This window comes from Alexandromys fortis, unplaced genomic scaffold (genome assembly GCF_014885135.2).
Source record: "Alexandromys fortis isolate MF-2015 unplaced genomic scaffold, M_Fortis_MF-2015_v1.1 scaffold_21, whole genome shotgun sequence".
NCBI classification, from domain to species: Eukaryota; Metazoa; Chordata; class Mammalia; order Rodentia; family Cricetidae; genus Alexandromys; species Alexandromys fortis.
Window position 1 is genome coordinate 2,625,970 of NW_026067905.1, and position 27,021 is coordinate 2,652,990.

The window sequence follows — 27,021 nt, forward strand, 5'->3', positions numbered from 1 at the left end:
GGATCTTGGGAGCTCAGCCCGATGCTCCTCTTTCTTTCTTTCTTTCTTTCTTTCTTTCTTTCTTTCTTTCTTTCTTTCTTTCTTTCTTTCTTTCTTTCTTTCTTTCTTTCTTTCTTTCTTTCTTTCTGGTAGTCTTTGATCCTGGGATCAAAGCAGGAACTTTACACAATAATATCAAGAACTCTACCACTGAACTACATCCCCTAATTGGATTTAAGTTTCTGTTTCCTCTATTCTTCCACTTCACTAAGTCAGAGAACAGTTGACTACACGGTAATTAAGAACTTGTGTCATGGGAATGATGCTGCTGGCACACCCAGGAGTGAGTAGCCTGCAGAGCATGAAGCAATGGCTCATACTTGAGGGTGGACAGATCTTATGTATATGGCCCAGGTCCTTGGGAATCTGGGCTTTCTCCTTCTTTTCTCTCCTTTACTATCTCTCCTTCCAGTCAGAAATTGTTAGCTGAAAATTCAACCAGAAAACACAAGTGTCTAAAGATTATGCTTCTACAGTCTTCAGGAAGAATGAGGCATTTGTAACATTATCCCAGGATCCTCTTTTCTTCCATCTTTCTAACATAATTGCTTGCAACATAAATTTAGGAACAAAGGACAGAATAAAAACATAACTGATATTTGCAGCTCCTGTCTATGGAGCAAAGGGAGAAGCTTCAGTGGAGAACACAGTACTATGAGAGTCCAGGAAGGTGGCCTGTGCCTTGTAGGGTTGTGGCATTTGAGAGCCCAGAAAGGTGGCCTGTTCTGATCTTCCCATTCTGTCTGCATCTGGGAGACTTAACAAAACATTCTAAGTCTTCAATAAGCTGCACAGTAACCACACAGGTATCTTTCCTTTGACTTCTCCTGGACCTTTGCATATTGCTACATTAGATTTTCATAGAAAAAAAAGTCAACAAATTTTATTTGAGGGTATCTACCAAGAAATGTTGACAGGTACATACAATGATTCCTGTTGGTGCCATGATCTGAAAGTTATCACTTCATAGATGTTTCATTTTCAACATTGTGTGCTCTCAGCATAGTCAAAGTGAGCCATAGAGCTATGTCAACAAAAATAATTATCACAGTAACATCACAAGCAGTAACTACTACAGTGACCCCATATTCCAATGATAAATAAATGAATAAATGATTCTGTGAGCTCAACATGTGTGGCGCCCAAAGAGGTCACAAGAGAGTATCATATTCCTGGAGCTAAAGGTTACACATGACTGTTGAGTCACCAGATGTGGATGCTGGGAATCACGCTCAAGACCTCTGGAAGGGCAATCTATGCCCCAAACTTCCAAATCATCTCTTCATCCCCCTTACATGGTTTACTTGATCTTTGCAGTGATCTTATGCTGTGGGGACTATTGTCGCTCTGCCATTCTGCAAGTGCAGGAACTAAGGTGCAAAAACTTAGATGACACGTGAGTGGAGAACAGAAGGAGGGATGGTCCAGGTTACAGCACCTATGCTCTTAACTTCAAGATATTGCCTCAAGGAAAACATATTATCATGAACAGTGGTACAATCAGTTATATCTTAGCATCTGGACTTATGATCTCATGAACATTGCTAGAACAGGCAGCCCTATAATGGACAAGGAATCAAAATGAGCCAGCATTTATGTATAGCATTTCATGTAACATACAGTGCTATTGATACATTATACAAAGGTGGATCTGATTTTAAAATAATGTACATTTTTGTGAAAAGTTCAGAAATGACAAGGAGAGTCCATGTTGAAACATTTCTATGAGTTAAATTTAGATCGTGGGTTGAGGATGATTTTTATTTCCTTATTGGTCTTTTTAAGTTTTATATTTAATTTAAATTAGCTGGAGAGATGGTTCAGTGGTTAAGAACATTTGCTGCTATTGTAAAGGAAGTTTAGTTTCTAGCACCCATATCAAGAGGCTCACAATCACCCATAACTCAACTCTAGCTACAAGAATCTGATGCCAAATTCTGGCCTACATGGGTACTACACTCATGTGTATAAACATACACACACAGACAGACAGAGAGACACAAAACACACATATACACATTTCAAAAATCAAAAATGTGAAAATTTACAAATTTGAAAAGAAAAAGCCAGGAATTCAAGTTACCTTTTTGGTCAGGAGGAAATATAAAATAAAATTACTTGAATTTGAGTAACAGAATCCAAAATGTGTATTACCTGCTCTGTTTGGTTTCTGAATGGCTGGGCCACTTCTCTCTGAGGGTCCATCAGGAGGATTCCCTTGTGGATAAGGTCTGCCACAGCTGAGAAATGTAGGGGAAAAAATCAATACCTCTGTATGTTGTAAAACACTTTTATGCACACAGTATCTCATAAACATCAACCACTCCCTGTCTTTGTCTTTCACTGCTGTACCAAAACCCCTAGACATGTACTTCAGGAGAAAAAGACTTATGCTGGCTTACAGTTTAGGGATGTCCATCCACCCTCAGAATCTCCACTGGTTTGAAGCAGAACTGAGACAACATATGAGGGCAGTGACAAGGTGTGTCTTACATCATGGCTCACAGAAGGCAAGAGAGAACCAGGGAGGGGCCAGAATTAAGGAACACTCTTTAAAGCACAACCCTAGGGACTGGCTTCTATATCTAATGAGGCTACCATACTATGCTTCAAACGTCTCCCAACCATTGATTAAGTCAGGGTCATCTAGCTCTAGCTATTTTCCAGGAGCCTCCATGTTTCATATCAAAACCACCACAACAAATACAGTAACATTTCATAGCCTTCTACTTTTGTGTCTAGTGGGAACCCACTTTGTATTACAGACAGTTGCTGATAGATGGTCTTTTTTGGTGAGTGAGCTATCAGCCAAAGCATTATAAACTTCATTTTACTCTCCTCTTCCTTCTCCTCAGTCCACATATTTACACTGAAATGCTGCAAAGTTGTTATATTATTTGGAAAAATACTGAAATAACTGCCATCGATCTGTGAAGTAATTCTGAAGGTTCTGGCACACGTCTGGCTATGATTATCTTTCCCAATGGGACACTTTTAGAGCCTCATTGTTCCATTCATTTCTTGGAGTCAGGATACTCAATTTCTAATCATATTTTTAATAAAAGACAGCAAACGTTAAAATAGAATGTTGGATTTTTTTTCCCAAAATAAATTTTTCCAGAGTATTTTCAGTCATCCTTTAAGGCCTTAAGGAAATGAACAAAGTAGGGGGACATTGTGGAAAAAGGTGGGGGACATTGTGGGAAAAGGTGAATGACTATAAACACTGTTGTTTGAACAAAAACTGAGTCAATGCAATCTGTGGACAACCAAGGTGGTGGAAGTTGGCAGAGAAGTGAATGAAGTGAATATACCACATAGAGGTGGGTATAAAGGAGAATCTGTATGCTTTCTCAACAACTATTTGACTATTTTTCAAGTCAAAAGGTAATCCCACAAACTCTCCTGAGACCCCAACTAGCTCCTGCTTTATTATTTTGTTTAACTACTTCATGATTAGATTTTAATCTTCTATTTTGTGTCTGAGCTCTTATGCATAATATAAAAAAAATCTCAGGAGAACATTTTTGTCTCATGGTGACTTAACACAATGGCCCAGAATAAAGGGGGATGAAATTAATATCTAATGTTGAATTTCTAAATGTTTCATCATTTTCTCAACTGTACACACAGTAAAATATTTCTGAGTTACAGTATACCATCATACCAAGTAAATTTATTTTTCAACCCTGAAATATAAACAGAAAAGCATTATATGGGATTTATTTTAATGAGGAAAATCCATCCCTTTTCCTTAGGAAATCAAAAGAAAAGAAGAAAAGAAATAAAAAGTGCATGCTAACTTATGACACCTAATCGTGTGTGAAAGCTTATCAATGTGAAGGGTTTTCATTGCCTGACAATACCTAAGAGGACTCTTTAAGTTACTAGTTCAAATAAAGTAGTTCCTGTCCAAAAAATAAAAAACCCAAAACAAAAAAATCCCAGCTTGTTGCAAAGGCATTATAATGGCCAAGAGATTAGGGTTCAATGCCAAGTCTTTCGAGTTCAGCAAGGGAAACCACAATAGTTAGTAGTGTGTTTCTGGAGCATTCTGTGACTACATGGGTGGCTGCCTTAAAGGGATAATAAAACCTGGTTTGAATTATAGATTTATAAAGCCCAAACAAATAAAATGCACACTACTGGATTTCTAAACATCACTGAACAAGGAGACAGAGAAATCCCCTCGGGTTTTTTCTTCACTCTCATTATTAAAACTCTGTGACATTCTTCCCTCTAAAAACAACCAATATGATCTTGGTGGGGTGAAGCAGGGCAAGCTGTAGAGCTTTCCTGAACACCCCACGCTTTTCTTTCAGATGATTATTTCTCACAAGTCTTGAGGGAGGGAGAACCCCTTGGAGAAGCTAGAAGCAGATGTTCTTAACCCAAATCACTCTGCTGGACTTTATCCTGGCTCAGGGTACAGAACAAAGAACAATGCTTCCCTCAGCAAGCCTGTTGAATGGCAGATGCCCGAACAATTACAGGGTGTTAACCTAAGGGAATTGGTGATGGGGGTCCAGTGAACTCAGAGAACTCTCAGACATGAAACAGACCAAGAGCACCTCAGAGCTTTTGGCACAGTGAAGCAGCATGTCTTGGTCTCTGGCTGCACAACAGCACTGGGAAGAAGACCGTGTGGATGGAAAGCCCACAGAACTCATTTTTAGTTAGAACGCTGGCATGGGGAAAGCTTGAGTACTAGGATAGAATTTTACTCTGATCTTCACCAACAATCAATGTTGGGAATTTTTTTCCTATATTAACACAGTTATAGAGAGAAAAGAAGTAGACATAAAGATGTTAAAATGAACTATGTTTATTTATCTTAGGGCAGTCAAGTTTTGACAAGGAGCAATCCCTAGGTGTTATGTGTTCAAGTCTTGCTCAGTAGGCTGTGGTGTTGTCAAGAGCTGGGGGATCCTTTAAAAGCTGGGCCTTATGGGGAAGAACATAGGCCATGAGGGGGGTTCAAATGGATATCAGGCCCCACAATCTCTCTTCTCTCTGCCTTCACTTTCTTCAACAACAAAGTGTCCTCAGTTGGGATTCTGCTTTGCCACAAGCCCCTAACAACAGGATCAAGAAACCACCACTGAGTGAATCCTCTAAAGCTGTAAGTAGAAACAGACCATTCTTTCTTGATCTCAAGTATCCTTCCACAGTGATAATATATGGGGTTTACAGACAAGCTACAAGCAAATGAAACCTGTGAAGCTTAGTATCAGCTGTTAGTTATTACAGAGAGTATGCTAATAAAAATGAGACACAAGAAAGCTTTGTGCTGCTATGCTAATACATTCAAATAGTCATCTTCATTAACTGAAGACAATAACATTTTTAAAGGCATTCTCAGAATTGTGCTTAAAACACTTGCCCTTTTCTACTTAAAAAAATACTTACTACTAGGGAGTGGAGAAATGGCCCAGTGCTTAAGAGTGCTAGCTGTTCTCCCAGAGGACCTGGGTCTGATTTCCAGCACCCACATGGTAGCTCACAACTATCCCTAACTACAGTCTCAGCCAATCTGTCACCATCCTCTGGCCTCGTAGGATACCCCATACAGATATACACAGGCAAAATACACATATACATAAAAATAAGTAAAGCCTTAAAAAATATTTAACGCTTTAAGATCAACTATCCAAAAAGAAGATATTGCTGGACAACAACAAAAATATGTTTTATCAGTAATTGGAGGTGTTTCCTCTTTATGCATAATGATGGTAAAGAAAAACACATTAAGGTCTTCTTAATCATCCATTGATAATACTTGGTAATTCAGTTTCCCTCCCTCCCTTCTTTCCCTCTTTCCTTCCTTTATTTATGAGAAATGGTTTCCTAGGTTATAGCCCAGGCTGGCTTCAAACTCACTGTGTAGTTCAAGCTGTCTCTGAACTCCCAGCTATCTTTCTGAGCGCTAGGGTTATAAGCTTGCATCCCTAGGATCAGTGTGTAATTCTTCTTCATTGTGATGCAAGAAGAGATTCTTTGTCTAATTTCATTCAGGGAACCATTTGAGTCAAGCCATAATGTATTATGTGTTATTAGTTCATTTTGGAAGAGTTAAAAAATTAAATACTTAAGTTTCAGGTAAAATGCCTTAAAAATCAGTATAAAATAGTCACAGGATAACATGTAAAAACATTCCAATAAAACAATCAATTACATCAAATATCTTGATGAAAATTTAAATAATATATTTTATTATTTTTATTTCAAAAATTTAAACTTTCATGTTTATCTACATGTATGTGTCTGTACGTGGTATGTTCACATGAATGCAGGTAACCCTGAAAGGCAGAAGAAGGCATCAGATCCCCAAGAGGTAGGGTTATAGGTGGTTGTCAGCCATCTGATGTGGGTGCTAGGACCCAACAAAGGTTCTCTGTAAGTGTAGCAAGCATTCTTAAACCTTGAACCACATCCTCAGCCTACAAAACACACATTTTTATCCATCACCCAACAGTATATATAACCAAATATATACAGCTAATTATTTTGCACTCTCTCCCAAAGCTCTGGTCAGACTGAATGGAAAATGAAGCTTCTATTTATAGAGAGCCATAGAAAATCTGAATTGCTATTATAGCCTCAAACATAACATCACACTATCCTATTCTTCTGTTACCAGTACACAGTTCTTACCTGCTACATACGACAGGTGGAGGCAGGATCTGAGGGGACAGGTCAGGGGCACTTTGGGTGTAAGTTAAGGCCCTGTGAGATCCAGGGCCCCGCTTGGCAGTTATTTCAGGGGATTCTGGAAACTGTGCTGAAGTGACATTACCAACGGGACTCCGGGCAGGTGACCCTTGAGGAGGCGAGGACGAGGGTGAGGGTACAGGTGAAATTTCAGCAAGGCTACCTGAAAGAGAAATAGAGTAAGTCTGACATTCAACAGTGCAGGCATGTCTTTCCTTCCTGTCGTCTTCACCCTGTATACATACAAGGAGTAGCCACCAACTTCATGCTCAGCCGCAGATCTGGTCTTATCTTCATGCCAGTATCTGGAGACAGGACATGTACCTGGGGTGTCTCCACGGCATGAAAGTAGGACCAGTAACTCATCCTGAGGAATTGGTGGCCCACCCACTGAATCCATAGTGGCCTGAAGTAACCCCAGGGCAGGAGGATATTTTTTTCCCCACTTTTGTTTCGCTCTTGTCTCCCTAACTTGGAAATAACACTTAAAAATTTTCTCATGTGTCTGAAAAATTTCCAGCTGGAACACAACTCACTACTTAAAAAAAAAAAAAAAACTTTAAAAAAACTTTTATTTATGTGCATGTGTGTTTGCCACATGAGTTTGTGTACTACTGGTGCAGGAGCCTATGGAGGCCAGAAGATGGCACCAGATCCCCTGGAACTGAAGTTCTTTAGATGATTTTTGAGTCATCATATGGGCGCTGTGATTCAAACTAACCAGGTTCTCTGTAAGAATAGCAAGTGCTTTTAATCACTGGGCCATTTCTGCAGCGGTCGGATTAATAATCACCAAAGATAATAGGTATTTGAACAAGTTTAATAACAAAACCAGACTCACGAAACCAAGGTTCCAGCGGAGTAGCCGGCGGAGACAGGAGAGAAAGGGAAGGGGCGCGCAGCCTCTGCCCGCCCAATATATCAGTAAACATACGCCCGAGGGCAGCCCGCCCCCAAGGGGAGGGCTTATCCCTACACATTTCTACAGCCTCATTATTGCTTTTAAGTTTCATCTACAGCACACAGCGGCAGGCATTGGATGTTTAAAATATGCAAGTGAAAATGATAATTTGGGGGAGGCAATTAGACTTCTTAACTATTCTCACACTCAGTGAAATGAACATTTCTACGTGAAAATGCACTCTGAGAAAAGTGCGTTTGAAGAGAATATTAAAACATGTGATACATCCTGCACAAATACACAGCAGACCTAAAACGTGAACTTCAAAATTGAGCGTTTGTACGAGCCTCGCCATGTTTACAGTTATGCTACAGTGTGAGGTCTGTTTAGAGCACTGGCTTGGATTTCTAGAATGCTCAGTCTGTAAGACAAGGCTAATGCCTTTTGAAGTTGCATTCTCCCAAATACAGAGAAGGCAAAGCACAAGTAAAATTGGGGGTTGGGGGAGATGAATGAGTTTCAAGTCATTCACAGGTCTCTGCTCATCCCCTCTCAGGGGAAACTGCTAGCCCTGGGTATCACATCCTTAGCTAGTGTGTGTAGGTAACAGGCTGGTTCAAGGTGCCCTTGTGTCCAAAATTTAGTTAATCAAGTTTGACTTTTCCCCATGAAAGTTTTCTGCTTCATGAAGTAGACTACCATAGATTGTAGAAGGGTCTTCTTGGCTTCCTTTTGATGCTTTTGTTAGGTTCCTGAGATGAGAGGAACCCTGTAGTCTACTTCTGTGTTGCTTCCTGACCAGCAGAACAATCCCTCACACTTGTACTTAAGAAACGAAACTACCTTGACCCAGAGAGAGTAACTAAACATGTTGCCAGGGTTAGGAAGAGCTAGTAAGAGTGGGAACATGGAGGCAAGGTAGGAGCTGGTCTGATTGGGCTTTTTTTTATTAATTTATTTATTTCATATCCTGATCACAGTTTCCCCTCACTCCACTCCTCCCATTCCCTCCCCAGCTCCCCTTTTTCTCACCTCCCATCCACTCCTCCTCTGTTTCTGTTCAGGAGAGGTCAAGTCTCCCATGGATACCCATAAGACATAGCATATCAAATTGCAGAAAGACTAAACACATCCCAATGTATTAAAGTTGGGAAAGGCAACCCAGTATGAGGAATAGGGTCCCAAAAGCAAAAAAAAAAAAAAAAAAAAAATTGATTCTATCGTAGGTCTCTAAGCCAGGACTCTGATTGGGCTTTAAAGACACCTGACAAAGGCTGAACAGCTGTGCTTTAAAACATAAGCCTAAACATCAGCATTGCTGTAGATACTGGCTCCAACATTTTGACAGCACATTATGAGATTTGGGGATACCTTTATACTATTTTTGTTTCTTTAACCTTTTGGGGTATACATGTTCATGTCTGTACATGAGCATATGAAGGTTTGGGGGCAAATATGCACTGCACTGTCTTTGCCAATGCTTTTCATCTTGATTTTGGGGACAGAGTCTCTCAGTGAACCTGGAGCTCACTGATACTTCTAGGCTGTCTCTTCCCTCTTCCTCCACAGTGCTGGGATGTCAGGCTTGCCTCAGTCTATCTTTTTTTTTTGTTTGTTTTGTTTTTCAAGACAGGGTTTCTCTGTAGATTTGGTGCCTGTCCCGGAACTAGCTCTTGTAGAGCAGGCTGGCCTCGAACTCCCAGAGATCCGCCTGCCTCTGCCTCCCGAGTGCTGGGATTAAAGGCGTGCGCCACCACCACCCGGCTTGCCTCAGTCTATCTTGAGTCAAACACTTTACCAACCCCAACCCCATTTAAAGTCTTTTTTTTTTTTTTTAACCAGACCATTAGTTCAAAACCCTCTGGGAAACTTCTCCATTTCTATCTAGACACAAATGTATTTTTCGAGGGCAATTTGTGAGAAGACTGATTTTGTTTCAGTAGCTGGGAGTTGTTTGCTGTAGGGACATGGGGGTTCATTGTTAAATACACATTTTTAAATACACACAGCCATTAGGGTTCTGGGAACTCAGCGATTAACTAAATTTAAAATAACAAGCAGACTCGGAGGCTCCTGGGACGAACTGTTAAAAGAATGTGCAGCAGAGAAGCTGAGACTTAGGGGGCAGGGTGGTGGAGGAGAATAGATGGAGAGATGAGTGATCAAACACAGGCAGTGTTTCTTAATGCTTGACTGGGGAGGACTTCCGATTCCTGAGTTTTGTGGATTTGGGAATACTAACACCAGCTTCAATAGCTGAGCAACTCTAATGCAAATCTGGCAACTCAGGATGTTCCAATTTAGATTCCGGATTAGGATTTCTCAGTCTGTAATCATTAAATACCATTTTACTTTAGAAAGGAGGAAATAAAGTATTGTAGGTATAGAAAAGGGATTTCCTCAGGAAAATTAGAAATAACCTTCTTTGCAAGATAGAAATAAAGATGGAAAAGAAGGAAGGAATTATAAGATGCTTTAAGGGCCTTCAATCTAAAGTTTAGAAGGAAGATATCTAATTTAGCATTTACACACTCACACACACACACACACACACGACCTGAATGAGGTAAACCTGCATACTTTTTATATATTTATCTTCATTTTTTAATTGAGTAATTTTAAGAGACTCCAGGAATAAGACACAGATCGTGAAATACAAGTCCCATAACAATTTAAATTATCTTGATACGAAACACTTAAAATATTGATAGGCAACAAATAAATAATATAACTTTTAAAGAGCCTAAAATTCTGACTTATTTGAGTAACCTAGCCTTTGTCTCCTTGTACGCTTGTTCCTAAGAGCCTGAGAAAATGTGCTTCACAGCGCAGAGGCGACCAAAGGGAGGAATACTGCCCAGGAATTCTTTAAGGAAACCCATTTGCTTTTCATTGTAAAATCTCCCAGTTTAACTTTAATTGAGCATGAAAGAAACTAGGCTGAAGAGATAATCCAGCAGCTAATAGCATTCACTGTTCCTTTGGGGACCTAAATTAAGTTCCTAGCGCCTATACCAGGAGGCTCCCAAGCAGCAGTATCTGCCATTCTGGAGGATCTGGCATTCTTTTCTGGCCTCTTCGAGGACCTGCATACAGGTGTACATATACACACAAACACATGAACACACATGTACATAAACAGAAACTAAATAAATCTTAAAAAAAAGAAACCATCTTTTCTGACAAATTCATGCCTCTGTACCAATGTTTTAGTAAGAACAATACAAAAGAAAAAAACTCACCATCATATAAAGATTTTTTAAGTCTAGCTTAGGAATGTAAGACATCTGGATTCACCACAAAATAAAGCCCAGACTTACAAGACCTTAGCCGAGGATTACTACATAAGCAGCAATTATGAATCAGAAGAATTTGGAAGCTGAATGATATAACAGAAGTTCCCCATTTTTAGTGACTCATACTAGAAGGACAAGATTTAACATTCAAATCAGGGGCTCTAGAGATGCTCAGGGGTTAGGAATGTGGCTGCTCTTCTGTGGGACCCTGGTTAGGTCCTAGCACCCACATGGCAGCTCACAATGAACTGTAACTCTAGTTCAAGGGTGTCTGATGGATGATCTTTACTGACCTTTGCTGACACTGTACACATATGGTGCACATACATACATACAAACACTCATATAAGTTAAAAATGCAAATTAGCCTTAACTCTCCTGTTGTTATGCTTTCATCAGAGGACTCCTGTGTGATCTGATCCATGTATCTTTGTTTTTTATTGGTTGGTAAAGATTACTTATGTTTCAGGCATTTCAAAGGAATGCTGACTGAGGGAGCTGGGAACATACTTCTCACTTGGTTTGTGAAAAGAACAGATTCCATACATCTGATTTATACAAAGAACATATCTTCCCTCCACTCTGGGCTCAGATAATTCATTCTCAGTGTACTGACCCGTGGGCACCTCGAGGCTCAGGGCTCTTACATTCCTCCTCACACCTCCTGGGATCCCATATCCTTACCCTCTTCCATACAAAAGATCTTCTCCAGCCTCTTCATTCATGATTTATTGGAAAGTAGTTGGTAAAAAAATCAATTGCATCAAACACAGTTGGGTATTTGCTTAGCTGGGGCAGCCAAAGTCCATGACATCAATGCAAGGACAATAAGGTTTCAAAACTGAGGTGGAGGCTTGTGGAACACAAGTGATACTGCTCCTCGGTAGAAAGAAACCATTGTGGGCAGAAGGGGGTAGGTGGTAGAAAGTGGGAGAGAAGAAACCAAATTGGGCAGTGGTGGCGCACGCCTTTAATCCCAGCATTTGGGGGGCATCTGAGTTCAGTGCCATCTTGGTCTGCATAGTGAGTTCCCCAACAGGTAGGGCTACACATTGAAAATCTATCTCAAAACAACAAAAAAAATTAAATAAAATAAAAACAAAACGTTAAGATAGAAGAAAGGGATGAGCAATCAGAACTAAATGTATGAAAATGCTATGAACAAACCTGCTGCTTAGTGCTAATCAAATCAAATGAAAACATACAAAACCAGAAGAACCTAACCGACCAGGGAGAACAGGAATCTAGGTTCATCTGATTCTTAATACATTTCTACATATTGGCAGAATTGTTAGTGATTGATTTGCATTTGGATATTTATGGATGAATATATACGGATGTTACAAAATCCTCATTCTGTGATGATAGCAACCTAAGTACACCTCAATACAAAGTTCCTTCCAAATAATTACGACAGGAAGACATCAAGCCCTTGCTGACAGCAGTGACAGACTGTCACACTTGGGACTGATTTTTACCATTGGCCCTTGGGGCATGCTGAGTGGATGTTTTTCTTGAGTTTTGTTAGACAGTAAGTAAGACACAGGGAGTAAGATGCAGGGGCATGTCAGCCACAAAATGTAGATTAAAAGCGATTTGACTTTAAATTACATGTATGTGAGTCTGTCTGTGTACATGACATGTATGTGCATCCAGAGGACAAAAGAGTGCATTGGATTCTTTGAAGCTGGAGTTACAGGTGACTGGTAGCCACTTTCTATGCCTCTGGGAACATAATTCCTATCCAGCTTTGGGGGGCTTTTTCTGTTCAGATCTTCAGGTTTGGCAATGGATATGCTGAGCCATGTTGCAGGACCAATTTTTAGCTTTTTTAATCTAACCAGTTAGGCTATTTAATAATTGTAACTTTGGCCACTCAACTGAGAGACCACATGCTTTCATTACCTTGTACCCAGCCACATTACTCTAATTCTAAACCATATCAATTAATTGATCTTGATTCTTTATTCTTTTTTACTCTGAAAACAAGAAGATAAAAAGGAAGGGCCAAAGATGAATTCTAGGCCTCGGACAAGGTATTTCACTTTTCTGTCTCTTGATTTCCTCCTTTGAGCTCTCTTGTTCATCAATAACAACAGCACTCAAAGATCACAGAGAAAATAAACATTCCTTTTTTGTGCTTTTGATGGGTGTGTGGTGTTTATGCCTGTGGTATATGTGTGTGTGTTGTGTATGTAGTATGTGTGTAGTATGTGTATATATATTTGTGGTGTTGTATGGTGATATGTGTGTGCATGGACAGTGTATTTGCACATATGTGTGTTGATTTCCTTGCTCCTCATGCACATTAATGAGGAGGCCAAGAGAGGGTGTGTATTTGTGTTTGTCTCATGGCATCTCAGCTAATCAACAGTCTCCATCATCTTGCAGTATCTGGTCCTAGTAAGCTTCAAGTCTATTTCTTAGTTCACTAATGATATTCACTTTACAAAGCTTAACAAACCTCTCCATAACTCGAAGGACCATAATATGTGCAGGAGAGTCAGACTGTCTTTAAAGGTTTCTTTCAAACAAACATATTGGTTTGAAATAAATGTTTCTTTCAATACAAATAAACTTGAACTCTGGGAGAATGTATGTTTCTACACTGAGCAGTAGAGATTTTACGCAGATTGAGTGACGATTTCAAGAGGGGGTACCAAGTGGGAAGTGAATAAACAGAAGCAGATGAGCAACCAGAAGTCCTTCCCTAAGTCCTATCTATGTCTTAATGCCATGTTTGCCTTTCAAGGCATGTCCTAGAATATCAGTGGAATGTGGGCAACTTTCAAATGGTTCACATATAAATGTCACCATTTTAAGGATGTTTGGTCTGCCTCTGCCTGTTATATGCCAATTCATAATAAACCTATCTTTGCATCCTTAAGAACAGATAGAAAAGATGAGAAGGAAGGGGGAGGGAGGGAGGGAGATAATGAAGATGAGAGGGAGGGAAGCCAGCAGGAATAGAAATATCAAGGGGGAGGAAGGAAAAGGAAAACAAAAGAATAGGGGAGGAGGAGGGAAGTAGGGGAAGAGGGAGGAAGGTCAATGCAGAGATGCAGATTGGAGAAATTAGGTTCCCAGAAGATGGCCAGAGTAGGTGAACCACAATCCTGACAGCCTTTCCCCATCAAAGCTCAATCTACTGCCTGTTGGCACAGAGAAGGCTACAAATCTGAGCAGAGGACCCAGCTACCACAGAGGCTGCCAGCAGAGCTTTTAGTAATGTCATGGGGGTGATGACATGGATCTTGGAGCTCACAGCTGCCATGGCAGCCAGACTTGCATGTCCAATAACACAGTGAGAGAAGAGGGTTCTCCTTGAGCCAAGACTCAAATTCTTAAGCAGCTGAAGACAGAAGGTTCAGAAACTGAAGCAGAAAGTAACTGAAAACCCCAAGAAGAATTTCTACAATGCCATGAAACAAACATTCACTGTTTGTACTACTCTAGAGGAAGAGGTCAAAGGAGCAGCCAAGGCCCTCGCCTGGATTCTGAAAGGGAAACTCAGAGACAAATGTAATAAAGTGGTGTGCACAAGCCGTAAGTGTGTGTGTGTGTGCACGCACATACATGCCGTGTCTAGGGACGCCAGAAGTGGGATCCCCTGGAGGCTAGAGTTAACGTGGTTTCCTGACATGAGTAGAGGGAAGCAAACTCCCATCCTCTGCAAAAGCAGAGAGCCCTCTTAACCACTCTCCAGTTCCAAGGCCTTGAACACTCGATCCTCCTGCATCAGTCTTCTGAATGCTGGAAACATAATTGTATCTCAGCAAACCCGATTTACAGATCCCAGCACGAACCTGAACTTAGATTAAGCGAGGTGAATCTCCCAATTCCTTCCACTTTCCCAACTAAAATCTTATTATTCATTTTAATGCCATAGTTCATTACCACAATGTACATGTAGAAAACAGGACTGTACACCTGGAGTGTGCATTGCTTACCTGGCCTGTTTTGTTTCTTAGCTTTTACATGGTTAGCTGCAGAGACGGCATAGGATGAAGTGAAGGATCTGCTCTTGGTGAGAGTAGTCGACACTGGGGCATTCCAAGAGTCGGGATTCAGAGCACTACAATGACAGCAATTAAAGACCACAGGGAGATTAGACATCCATTGCTGAGCACATCTCGCCACAACCCAGCCACCACCTCTGCAACAGATACATTAATCTGAGTATTTGTTCTCAAATTTCTGCCAGAATCACTTAACTTGCAAATGATAGAATAAGCTAAGTCCAGCCTCCATTGCAGTTGTGCATCTATTCGTCTCTCAACAAACAGAGAGCAAAGATGGCGTTCCCAATCTATCCAATGCATAAAAACACCACACATGCTCCTACAGGTGTAGTCATGTCCTTACAGATTTTTCAAAAGCTATCTAGAAGATTCATTGACTGTGATACAACTGTCCTTTTAGGAGCAGAGAGAGACATAATGTGTATTTAGGTGCTCTATGTTATACAATATTGTTGGTGACTAGACACTCCATAAGTAGCATTTGATCAAGCCATTAAATAACCATGTCTTGCTGCAGTACTTCCTTATCAGGTTGAGCATGAGAAGCAGATCTATAGACTGTCATTTCTCTGTCAGCAACTCAGCATTGACTCAGAAAACAAACAGACTAACAAACAAACAAAAACGTGTTAGCAGCAGCCTATAACAGTGTCCTAAGATTTCTTTCTACCGGTGATACCTTGGAAAGAATGTGCTCACCTAGTCACACCCAATTGAAACACATCCATGATGGGCATGGTACTAACAAGCTTATGAGGAGAGAGGCTACAGGTTCTCTTTACCTAGGCAATGTGTTTATCAACAGAGACTTGATTCATCAAGTTGCTTCCTGTAAACAAATCTGGAATCAATAAATCCACAGAGGATTAGGCACAGAGAAGGTAACAGAAGCCGTGTAATTGGTGGCATAGGATTCCTGGAGGTCTTCCACACCAAAATTTCTCTTTACATACTGCCTCAAACCTTACATGTGGAAACAGAAACATTATCCACCCTAATTTGGGAGAGAACAGAATCCAGGAAGTTGTGCAGACAACCTTGGATGGCTCCCAGTGAAAAGTGCTTGGTCTGTGTTTTGCCAACACCTGTGAGTTCTTTCATGCACCAGTAAATTTGGTGAAGGTTAAAAATCTAAAATTTGCAGATTGAATAGGATGTGTCTGATCTGTCTGGGTGGCAAACTGTAAATAATCCTAAAACTGATAGAATTATGAATCATGAATGTATAGAGCTTTTCATGTAAGATGTATAGTTAATGAGGGATAATTTAGAGGTGGCCCTGAAGAACAAGGATTCTGCTTCTCCCATCAGACATCAAATGTCCAGAACTCTAGCAAAGGATGGGACTTCATGAGTCCCTTTCCTACGAGATTTTTCTTCAATGGTTATATTTTAAAAGTTCCCCTTTGTGCTTACTTTTCAATAACAACTCTACCACATACATGACAAAAGAGACATGTGAAGGGAAAAAATGAACTTCTGTAATTGTCAAGAACATATGAAGACTACAAAATGCTTGTCTCAAGGCATCTTTAAAAATTTCATATTTAGCCTTTCACAAATGTTTGGAATTTTGTGAATAAGATTGAAAAAATCTTTGTATATTAGATAGTCAATAATTTCTTTGTGGTATTAGTCTCTGTTCACCCATTCTGCTTGCCTGAGTAACTGTTAAAATTAACTAGGAAAAGATTATGTAATTCATATTGTCTATCTTTTCATTTCTTAGACTATTATATTAGTGGTAAATTATTACTCATCCAGACAGACTTTTTGAAGAACTCAACATCATTTAACATCTTAAAAAGATAACTTATTGAGGTTCAGTCAAAAACTGCCTACCTGTGTTCTTTTACATCCAATACACATTTAAATGGGGGCTTTCAGAAATGGCTCAGTGATTATGAACACTGGCTGCTCTTGAGGGGATTCTGGTTCAATTTCCAGCATCAACATGGCAGCTCATAACCATACCCAGGTTAGTTCCAGAGGATCGAATACCCTCTTCTGACTTCCCAAGGTACTATCCATATGTAGTACATATATACATGCATGCAGGCAAAATCACAAAAAATTAAAAAATACTTCAAAAGAAGTGTTTTTAAAAAATAATTAAAATGTGTTTATTTTGAAAAGTTTATAAAATAGAATGCAATAGAGTCAAAATTAATAATATCCTACTTACATCTACCCTACTTTAACCTGCTATATATTAATCTATCATATTATACTATGAATAAAAACACCATAAATTAATAATGAACAGGTAAAAACTGAGATTCAGGGCCACTCCAGGACAATAAGTAGAGAGATGCCAGTCATTCAAGAAAGACAAAGAAGCCGGGCGGTGGTGGCCCATGCCTTTAATCCCAGCACTCGGGAAGCAGAGGCAGGCGGATCTCTGGGAGTTCGAGGCCAGCCTGGTCTACAAGAGCTAGTTCCGGGACAGACACCAAAGCTACAGAGAAACCCTGTCTCGCAAAAAAAAAAAAAAAAAAAAAAAAAAAAAAAGAAAAAAGAAAAAAGAAAGACAAAGAAGCAATAGATATGTCTGGAGCAGGGCCAAGGAAAAGAAGCAGCCTAAAGGAAAAATTAGGGAGACATTCAAGCAACCAGTCAGTTTAACAAAGCCATCACAGGGTGAAATTCGTACAGTGTTCCCAGTGATACTCTGATCCTCTCAGCTGTGGTCTGGGAGGATGACTATGCAGTCCCTGGCCAGAGGAGCTCTTCAGGAGCCCATTGGTAGAGAGTTTACTGGATTTCAAAGCACAGGGCTCAAGTAGATTAGACACAGAACGCTAAGGGTGAAGGTGGCCCGGTTGCTGGTGAAGACGCATGAACAGGTTCAGTCACTGTTCTCTATGTGCGGGAGAGAAGAACTTCACTAAATGACATGGAAGTCTGTCCTCACCCAAGTCCCAGGATTTGGGGAGCTGCTGTTCCCACGCTCAGCTTGCCACCTTGTTGCCATGAAGAGGAAACTATTTCAGGCATGGCTATTAAATATTTATATGCAGACATGGATATTTTCAGGCATTTGGTCAATATAAACTGCTACGTATATTCCATAGTTCTGGAATTATAGGGTAAAAATTATTGTAATTGCTGATGTCATATAAAGTATTCTAATTTTCTTCCAAGTTGTAAAACAGAGACAAAGTAGCTCTCTTTAAAAGCACATTTTTTAGTAGTGTTTTCTTACAGATTCATTTTAGATTCCAATGTTCCCGTTTCTTTAGCCTTTTTCATTTTGGCCTTTCAGTCACTAATAGCATTTGGAGCTTAGATTTCCCACAAGGGTCATGTGTTAAAGGCTGAGTCTGCAGCTTCAGAGAATGGACCTTGAAATGTAATTAGGCCAGTGGGGTTGATCCTTTGTAGGGCATATTAGGATGTGAGCCTTCCTATTCTGTCCTGTTTTTCTCCCTTCTGTCTGTCCTGGCAGCATCAGTGTGCCCAGGCTCCTCTGTCCTGGTTGATTATGACTCCAAAGTCCCAAAGCAAAATCTGAGAGACCACAAGTGGGAAGCACTGAAATAATCCTTAATCTATATAAGGCACTTGGTCAGTGATGGAAAGTCGACTTACACATAAAATTTTAATTTAATATACTGTTAATATACTACATAAAATGCAAATCTCAGAGTATGGCTCAGGGTAAGAGTATTTGCCCTGGAAACATGCATGCATATGTAAATGGACACCCACACACATACACACATATGCACATACATGTTCATAATACACATAGACATGCACACAAGGAACAGATACATACATATGAGCACATATATACAAATATATAAATGCACACATATACATACTAAGTGCATATATACATATTTACAGTAACTCTGGTTGGGCTCTCTCCTCTTGGACTCTACAATTCCTTTTCGGCAAGCAACTCCTCTGAGGAAACATAGAGCCTGCCGGAGTGGAATCTAACCTGGGCACAGGTGCTTCATGAGGCTTTATGCTGGCACTGCGGTCTCTCCGCACTGGTGCAGGTTCCAAGGTGGGCAGACCTGTGGCAGAGGTGGTGGTTGTCCAAGTCGACGAGACTCTTCTCAGCAAGCCTGGGGGCAAACTTCTTCTCAGGCGCTGGAAGGAATATTCACTTTATCACAACCATATTGTAGACAATTAGTTTCTATGTAAAACAATAAAAAGAAGCAAGGCAAATGGGAACAGTTGACAAAACAGTACAGGTAGAATTTTGTCTGTTACTATCCTGGAATGGAAAGAGAGACACGGGAGTTGAAATGAGGAAGGCAGTGAGCAGCAAGTCAAGCCTGGTGTTCACTGGGAAGTCTCAGGAGGTGAGGGACAGAAGCAAACTGGGCTACACAGCCACTACTAGGTCCCCAGGTCTACACAGGAAGGTGCTGCCACAGTTCTCAGAAATGGCAGGAAGGAAAGCTTGGAGACTATGGAAAGATGAGCTCAAACCAAACCCTTCATGCCACACCTACCTTGGGAATGGCCAGTTTGTCTTTCTCCAAGCCCTCCTCAGAATCAGAGCACGTATTCTCGTTAAAAGTTACAGTGGGGTTCACTCTAGGCTTGTGAATGGCTTGGAAGGTGAGCTGGGTGCTGAGCAGGTTGCTTACAGCCCTCAGGGATGTACACACATTCGGAGGCAGGGAAGGGTCTGCAAGGAGGTCAGTAATGAGGCCATGGGCCTCGCCCATCACGGCAATATCCACGGTGATGCTGGTTCCTGACTGAGACACAAGAACAGGAGATCAGGGATGGTGGAAGTGTGGAGGTGAAGTGAGCTAATACAGGCTTCCTGGCTTCAAAAGGAATAGCTGTCAAGGATGGTGGACACATTCATAAACTTGATATTCAGGCAGCTGAGGCAAAGGAATCATTAATTCTGGGGACAACCTGGGCTATATAGTGAGACCCTATCTTACCTCTGCACCCCATTAGACATCAAAAGCAAGTAAATTGAGCTAAACATTTCAAAATAGTAAATTTCAAGTCACATTGATGTTTTGATACTCTGTTAAAATTTGCCATGGTTGTTTTTGTGAGTCCAAGCTTCCCAAAAAAAAGTTACACCTTTAGAAAATATATATTGACCCATAAGAATCACAGATAGAGGTCTGAGAGATATCTCAGTGTTTGGGAGCATGTACTGCTCTTACAGAGTGCCCACATGACAGCTCCTAAACACCTGTTACTCTGTTCCATTTGGTCTGGTGCCATCCTCTGACCTCTTATGAAACTTCAAGCAGGTGATATATATCAGTGATTCTCAACCTTCCCAATGCTGCAACCATTAATACAGTTCCTCATGTTGTGGTGACCCCCCAACCAGAAAATTATTATCATTGCTACTTCACAACTGTAAGCCTGCTATTGTTATGAATTATAATGTAAATATCTGATATGCAGGATATCTGATGGGGTCAGGGCACATACTGAGAATCACTAGTGCACCTATAGCTATGTAGGCAAAACATTCACACACATCACATGAAAACAAAAATAAATAAATATTTTAAGAACCATTTCAAACAGTTATTTATGTGATATATTAATAGATTGCATATTGTATAACATTCAAATCAGGGTCAGCACATCTTGGCCCTAGAATGTTCATCATTATTCTGCATTGAAAATATTAGAAGGTCTTTCTTCCAGCTTGTTAAAACTCACAGGATATTATCCTCACCTATATTCATCCCACTGTGCAGCAGCAAGTGGCAGCTTCTTTCTCTGTCTGAGGCACATTTTTCAGTGTTCAAGTTTGAGGAGGAATGAGGCACATAGCAAGACTAAAACACTCGTGCTGCCTCTTACGACTACAGCACTTGCCTAGCTCTGGGTTTCATGCCAGTATCATTACCGTTCCATGCCATAAAAACAAAATATTTAAAAGGCAGTGAATTTGAGGGAAAAAGAGAACCATCAAGCAGTCCTCATGAAGAGTTCTTTATTATCAGTGGAAAATTTCATCTTGAAAGTAACATTAACAAATAAGAGAGATTAGCCTATAATATTCTTTTTTTTGTTGTTGTTGTATGTATGTCTTGATTTTAAGTCAAGAAAATGAATGCCTGACATCCCAGACAGGAGGCAGGAGTTTAAGGCCACTAAAAGGTTTTTTAGTCAGTTTAAGGTAAGCCTGCATTATGTGAAGTGGCCCTTTTCTTAAAAACAAAGAAATAAACCAAAACAAAATAAACTATTTTCTTCTCTAATCATTAAAATGTAAAATAATTGAACAAAATCACCTATTATTACCAAACTTTGCTAGACTTATGGAAAATATCTAGGACCAAGTATTTACAAATGAATGTAAAAATTTAAGTGTGCTGTTAGTAACTTTAGGAAAATTATACATGTCATACAGATATACGTTATTTATGACAACATTCATAAAAGTAGCACTAAATAAGGCTAGAACCTACTTTAGCAATACATATTATCGAGTTCATCTCATAAACTTGTAGAAAAATCATCCAGGGCATTTCTGTGCAGTGGAAATTATTCTCTCCACCTATACTTTTCTGATACATTAATAAGACATGATAGTTTGAATGAGAAATGTCCTCCACAAGTTCAGACTCCTAAACACTTGGTCCCCAGTTGGTGACTCTGTCTGGAGATATGCAGGGAGGACATTACTGGGGGCGGACTTTGAGCAGTCACAGCCTAGTATCCCTCTTCCCTTCTGCTCTCTCTGCTTCATGCTGGCAGGTAAGGATGTCACCATGCCTCATCTGGCATGATAGATTCACACAGCTCTGAAGACATGAGCTAAAATAAACGCTTTCTTTGACTAGTTGCTTACTTACATGATGTTTTGTCACAGAGACAGGAAAGCAGATGACACACATGCCCTAAAACACTGTTCTGCTTCCATGAAAATTTGAAAATGAAAAAAATCTCTCTCTCTCTCAAAAAAAAAATAAATAAAAAGAAACACAACAGGTCCACTCATAATTAGGTTATATTTTTTTAAAAAAATATATAATTGATAAAGAGACTATCTAATAGCTTTATCTAAGTTTCTGCTTTTATATCTTAAATATTTTCATTGAATTTATTTATGTGTATGTCTATGTCCATGTATGTATTAAGTGTTGTGTGTGTGCTGTGTGTGGCATGTGGTGTGGGTGTATATGTGTGTGTGTATAAGTGTGTGGGGTATATGTGTGTGTGAGTATGTGCATGTGTATGGCGAGCATGTGTGTATACGTATGTATATACACATAGGTGCCACGACACAAATGGGAGAGTGCCAGAGAGCAGTATCCTGGAATCAGTTCTCTCCTATCATGTGAGTGGCAGGGATCAAACTTTGATTCTCAAGTAAGTACCTTTATACAGTGAGCTCTCTTGCCAGTCCCTATTTGTTTATTTCAAATACAACTTTTTAAAAACACAAGCCATCTATTACATTTATATTTAGAGAAAAATATCAAAATGTTATGAAGTACCTTTAAGAAGAAAAAGAATTCACGCTGATAGGTCAGTGTTAATGCCACACAAACTTTATAGTGGGTGCTGTGTTGATGTGGTACAACTTATTAAGTTGACTCAATGGGCCATGAGAAACAGGAGATATAAAATTGGGGGCAGTGCATGTGGGGTAAGTGATAGACCTGGGAGAAGTTAGCAGGAGAACTTGGAAAGGTATATGATCAGAATACATTGAATGAGTGCATGAAATTCCCAAAGAACCGATTGAAAACACTGTAGTTAAAGATTGTTGTTGATAAAAGCAGTAGGTGCCTTTGTGGCATTTCCTCTATACTGTATAGTTCTATAGCAAAGACCCTTTAAAAAAAAGCAGGCAAGAAACAGCACAGAGAAACTGGGATCAGCAGAGGAGCCAACATGAACACAATTTGCTTGCTTGGAAAAAGGAAGCAGCAGCAAGAAGAAAAGAGTCCACATTGTCACTGGCATGAAGTCATGCTCAGCTTGACTGGCATTCGAGTTTAAGAACATTATCATAAAAGAGTTAAAAGCTGCATTGTGCATAAGAACTTATCACTACCCTGTTGGCTCAAAGACCTAAGGATGCCACTGAAGCATGAAATGTAAGACTAACAATCAAAATTGATTGCCCTGAACCTGCCAAGAGTAACCACACATGAGACGCTGAGAGGTACTGGCTGCTGTGCCAATAAACAGCAGACAAACTGTAAAGCCATTTGCATGTTCATGGAGTAACTGTTAACGAATTTCAGGCAGTGGGACTTCCATCATTGAGATGGTGGTTTTTTTTCAATTTGCATTTTTATTTATTTATTTATTTATTTATTAAAGATTTCTGTCTTTTCCCCACCGCCGCCTCCCCTTTCCCTCCCCCTCCCCCAATCAAGTCCCCCTCCTTGTCAGCCCAAAGAGCAATCAGGGTTCTCTGCCCTGTGGGAAGTCCAAGGACCACTCACCTCCATCCAGGTCTAGTAACCTTCATCAGGCGATGAAAGGAGACAAGAGACAGAGACAGAGACAGAGACAGAGACAGAGACAGAGACAGAGACCCACATTGGAGCATCGGACTGAAATCTCAAGGTCCAAATCAGGAGCAGAAGGAGAGAGAGCACGAGCAAGGAACTCAGGACCGCGAGGGGTACACCCACACACTGAGATGGTGTTTTTAAATTATGGAAAATGTGGGAAAATTGCATGATTTACTCAAAGGATATTTTCATGTCTGTTCAAAGAGAAAATAATTAAAGTTCTAAGTATCTCAATAATAGTGATATGTTTCATCTAGCTGGTAAAAATGTTTGATAATAGTGACAATAAACACTAAGATCAGGCTGATGCCAAGGCCTCTCAGAGGAGAAGTTTAAAACTATCAAGCTGAATTCATCATCAGCATAGTAACCAGCTACAGTAGCCCCAGACCTCAGAGGGTCTGTGAAGGTAGATGATTAAACAAGGCTTAAAACAAACAAACAAATAAATAAAAAGGTCTCAAGCACAACATAAAACATTAAAACATTCTAACTCATACTCCCCTTAGAACGAAAACATTTATATTTAACATTCAGAAAACACAATTCTAGAAACACTGTTTAATGACAACTGAACTTAGAGCACCACCTTTAACTAACTGCTGGTGTTTAATTAACTGCAATAAAGTACACATCAAAGCAGAAACAATAGGTTCTCTTGGTGCACCCATGCCTTCAATGCCTCTCCTCGCTTCCCTTCCCCTATGAAGTTACATAGGAAACCTAGCAGGAATGTCAGAAGCCTCAGTTAGGACACTGAAAACTGTATTTTCAAATCTTATGACAGTTTCCTAAACCAATCACAGATTTCTATGCCACACTATCCATCAAAGTACTTGGTTTTGCAGCCTATAAAATCAGAGAATTGACTGGATTTCTTACTGGCCATTCTATCATATCTTTTTTCTATAAGGCATACACAGATGCAGAAAAGAGAAGTTAGTGATTCGTATGGTATTTTGACATTATATTACTTTATGTGTGTGTGTGCTCATGTGTATGTGCATGTACATGTATGCATGTGCTTAAAGATGTTGCTTCATGTCTTCCTCCAACAGTCCACATCCCATATATGGAAACGTATTCTCTCAATAGAACCCAGCACTTGCTGACTTAGCTACCTACTTAGTCAGGGTTCTTCTATCTCAGCCTTCATGCCCTTCTGGCATTTGTCTGAATGCAGGATATCCAAGCTGCAGTTTGTATACTTGAGTGTGAAGCCTTTTTCCCACCGAGCCATTTCTCCAGCAGCTGACATTTTAATGTTAAAATTATTTTACAAACAGTAAAATACTTGCTTTACTGACTGCTGGCCTCACCACAATTCTTCTATGTTACAAATCATAATGACGTCATTCACTAGTCTTTCCCTTCGCCTAATGTACATGGAGTCTTGCAGAGAACAGATGCCTGTCTGGAACTTTCACAACTCTTTTCTCCCAGTAGTCACTGTGCACTGTGATCAAAGTTCAGTTTGCTGGTTCCCAGGACTGTTTAGGGCAGATCACAGTTATCACAGTACACATGGAAATAAGATATCACTAAATCAATGGCCAGTGCGGCAATGGAATCCATTTCCTTAGAAACTAACAGACTCGTTTCGTGGAGTGGCACAGATTTTGCAATGAGACTTCATGAAGGAAGATTTCATTGAATTAAGCCCTTCAAAAGTTCAAATAGAAAACTGTGACATACTTGAAGGACTCTCCACTAAGATGTTCCCAAGTTCCTAATTCATTTCCACTATAAAGAAACTGAAATTGGCAGTCATCCATAGTATGGCTTTTTGGGACTTAAGAGAGGCAACTTGGAGTTACAGTCCACACAGGAGATATAACCTCAGAAGAGAGGAATTTTTGGCCGCTCATCAAAAGATGTGGGAAAGCTTTCCTGCTTACATACTAAGTGAAAATACTAGAGGTATGAAAAACTTATGAAATATTTTATGATTTTTCTGCTTGAAAGGCTTTCAACCCCTGGTTTTAATTATGTCAGTCAGCAGAGCTTCTGTTTTTAACCCAACATTTCCTTTAGGGTGAAACATGGATGTTAAAATAGCTATGACAACCTCTTCCTTATGATTCCAAGAGGAGGAGATAAAATGTAGAGATCGTTCAAAAATAAGCAGCACAGGGTGTCTAAGGGAGACAATGGGTGCTGCTTCCAAGGGAGAAGAGTGGGTAATTGTCCTATTCAGCTATGCCATCTGTGAACTGTGACAATCACCAGGAGGCCACAAAGGCCCCATAGATGTGCAACAGTGGCATATATGCTTTTATGTATACCAGTAGCACTTTCATCAGATCCAAGGCCCATTCATTGAGAAAGAGAGGGATAAGAGAAAGGGAGAAGGAAAGGGAGACGGGGGAGGGAAGGAGAGGGAGAGAGAAAGAGAGAGAGACAGAGACAGAAACAGATATCATGCTTGATACTGGAGACCTGGCCAGTTCACCAGAATTGGTAGATTCATAAATCTTAGAAGAGGACCTACAACTGCCACCTTACTAAATCAGCATGACTCCTAACTGTAACTATATATCCTTATGCCCAGAGATACATATAATTCTTACCCTTCATCAAAGAAATGTCTCTGCAAGAGAGGATGGCCATTACATGACTGGTCAAAATGCGTATGTGGAGGCATCACAGAAAATCATAACTGGTCAAAATGCAGTCACCAAATGGTTATGGGGTATACAGCCCCAATCACTACACCTACAATATAACTCCTGCACCTAAGGCTCAAGAAACATCACAATAGAAGGGATAGATAGATTGTAAGAGAAGGGGGCTAAAAAAAAAAATCTACTGTGAGATTGTGTCTCCTAGAAATAATAGGCAAGATTCACCAAGGATACACCAGCAATATGGCTATCTAAAAAGTATACCAATAGACATAATAATATGGAAGATGGAGGTATAACAAGGACCTACCCTAGACAGACAACTAAGGAACACTGAAACATTGAGGAATAATCTCCCCAGATAAAAGATGTCCCCAGCCCTATTGGTTGTCCAGCGCCATATGATTTCTATACAAGTGTCATTATATGGATGGAGAAGACTGTATTTACGTATTTTTAGTGATTTTATTGAGCTATATATTTTCTCAGCTCCTCTCCCTATCTCCCCACTTTCTTTCTACCCTGTCCCATGATCCCCATGCTCCCAATTTACTCAGGAGATATTGTAATTTTCTGCTTCCCATGTAGGTTGGAACCAAGTATGTCTCTCTTAGGGTCCTCTTTGTTGTCTGGAGTTGTGAATTGTAGGCTGTTTTTTTTCTTGTTTTATATCTAAAAGCCACTTATGAGTACACATTTTATTTGTCTTTCTGGGTCTGGGTTACCAAATTCAATATGGTATTTTTAGAGCCATTCTTTTGCCTGCAAATTTCAAGATGTCATTTTTCCCACTATATAGTATTCCACTGTGTAAATTCACCACATTTTCTTTATCCATTTTTCGGTCGAAGGGTATTTAGGTTTTGTCCAGGTTCTAGCTATTACCAACAATGCTGCTATGAACATAGTGTTGAGCATATGCCCTGTGGTATGATTGAG

General features: G+C 40.0%; 1 protein-coding gene across 1 annotated transcript in view; it reads right to left on the reverse strand.

Moving 5' to 3' along the window:
* Positions 1–27,021, reverse strand: part of Pde3a (phosphodiesterase 3A) — a 277,621-nt gene that overhangs the window by 33,978 nt on the left and 216,622 nt on the right. The window contains exons 3-7 of the mRNA XM_050135189.1: positions 19,445–19,696; positions 18,919–19,073; positions 14,898–15,022; positions 6,694–6,913; positions 2,194–2,279 (exon numbers count right to left, since the gene is read on the reverse strand). Coding sequence (XP_049991146.1) covers positions 2,194–2,279; positions 6,694–6,913; positions 14,898–15,022; positions 18,919–19,073; positions 19,445–19,696 — 838 coding nt within the window. The remainder of the gene's footprint in view (positions 1–2,193; positions 2,280–6,693; positions 6,914–14,897; positions 15,023–18,918; positions 19,074–19,444; positions 19,697–27,021) is intronic.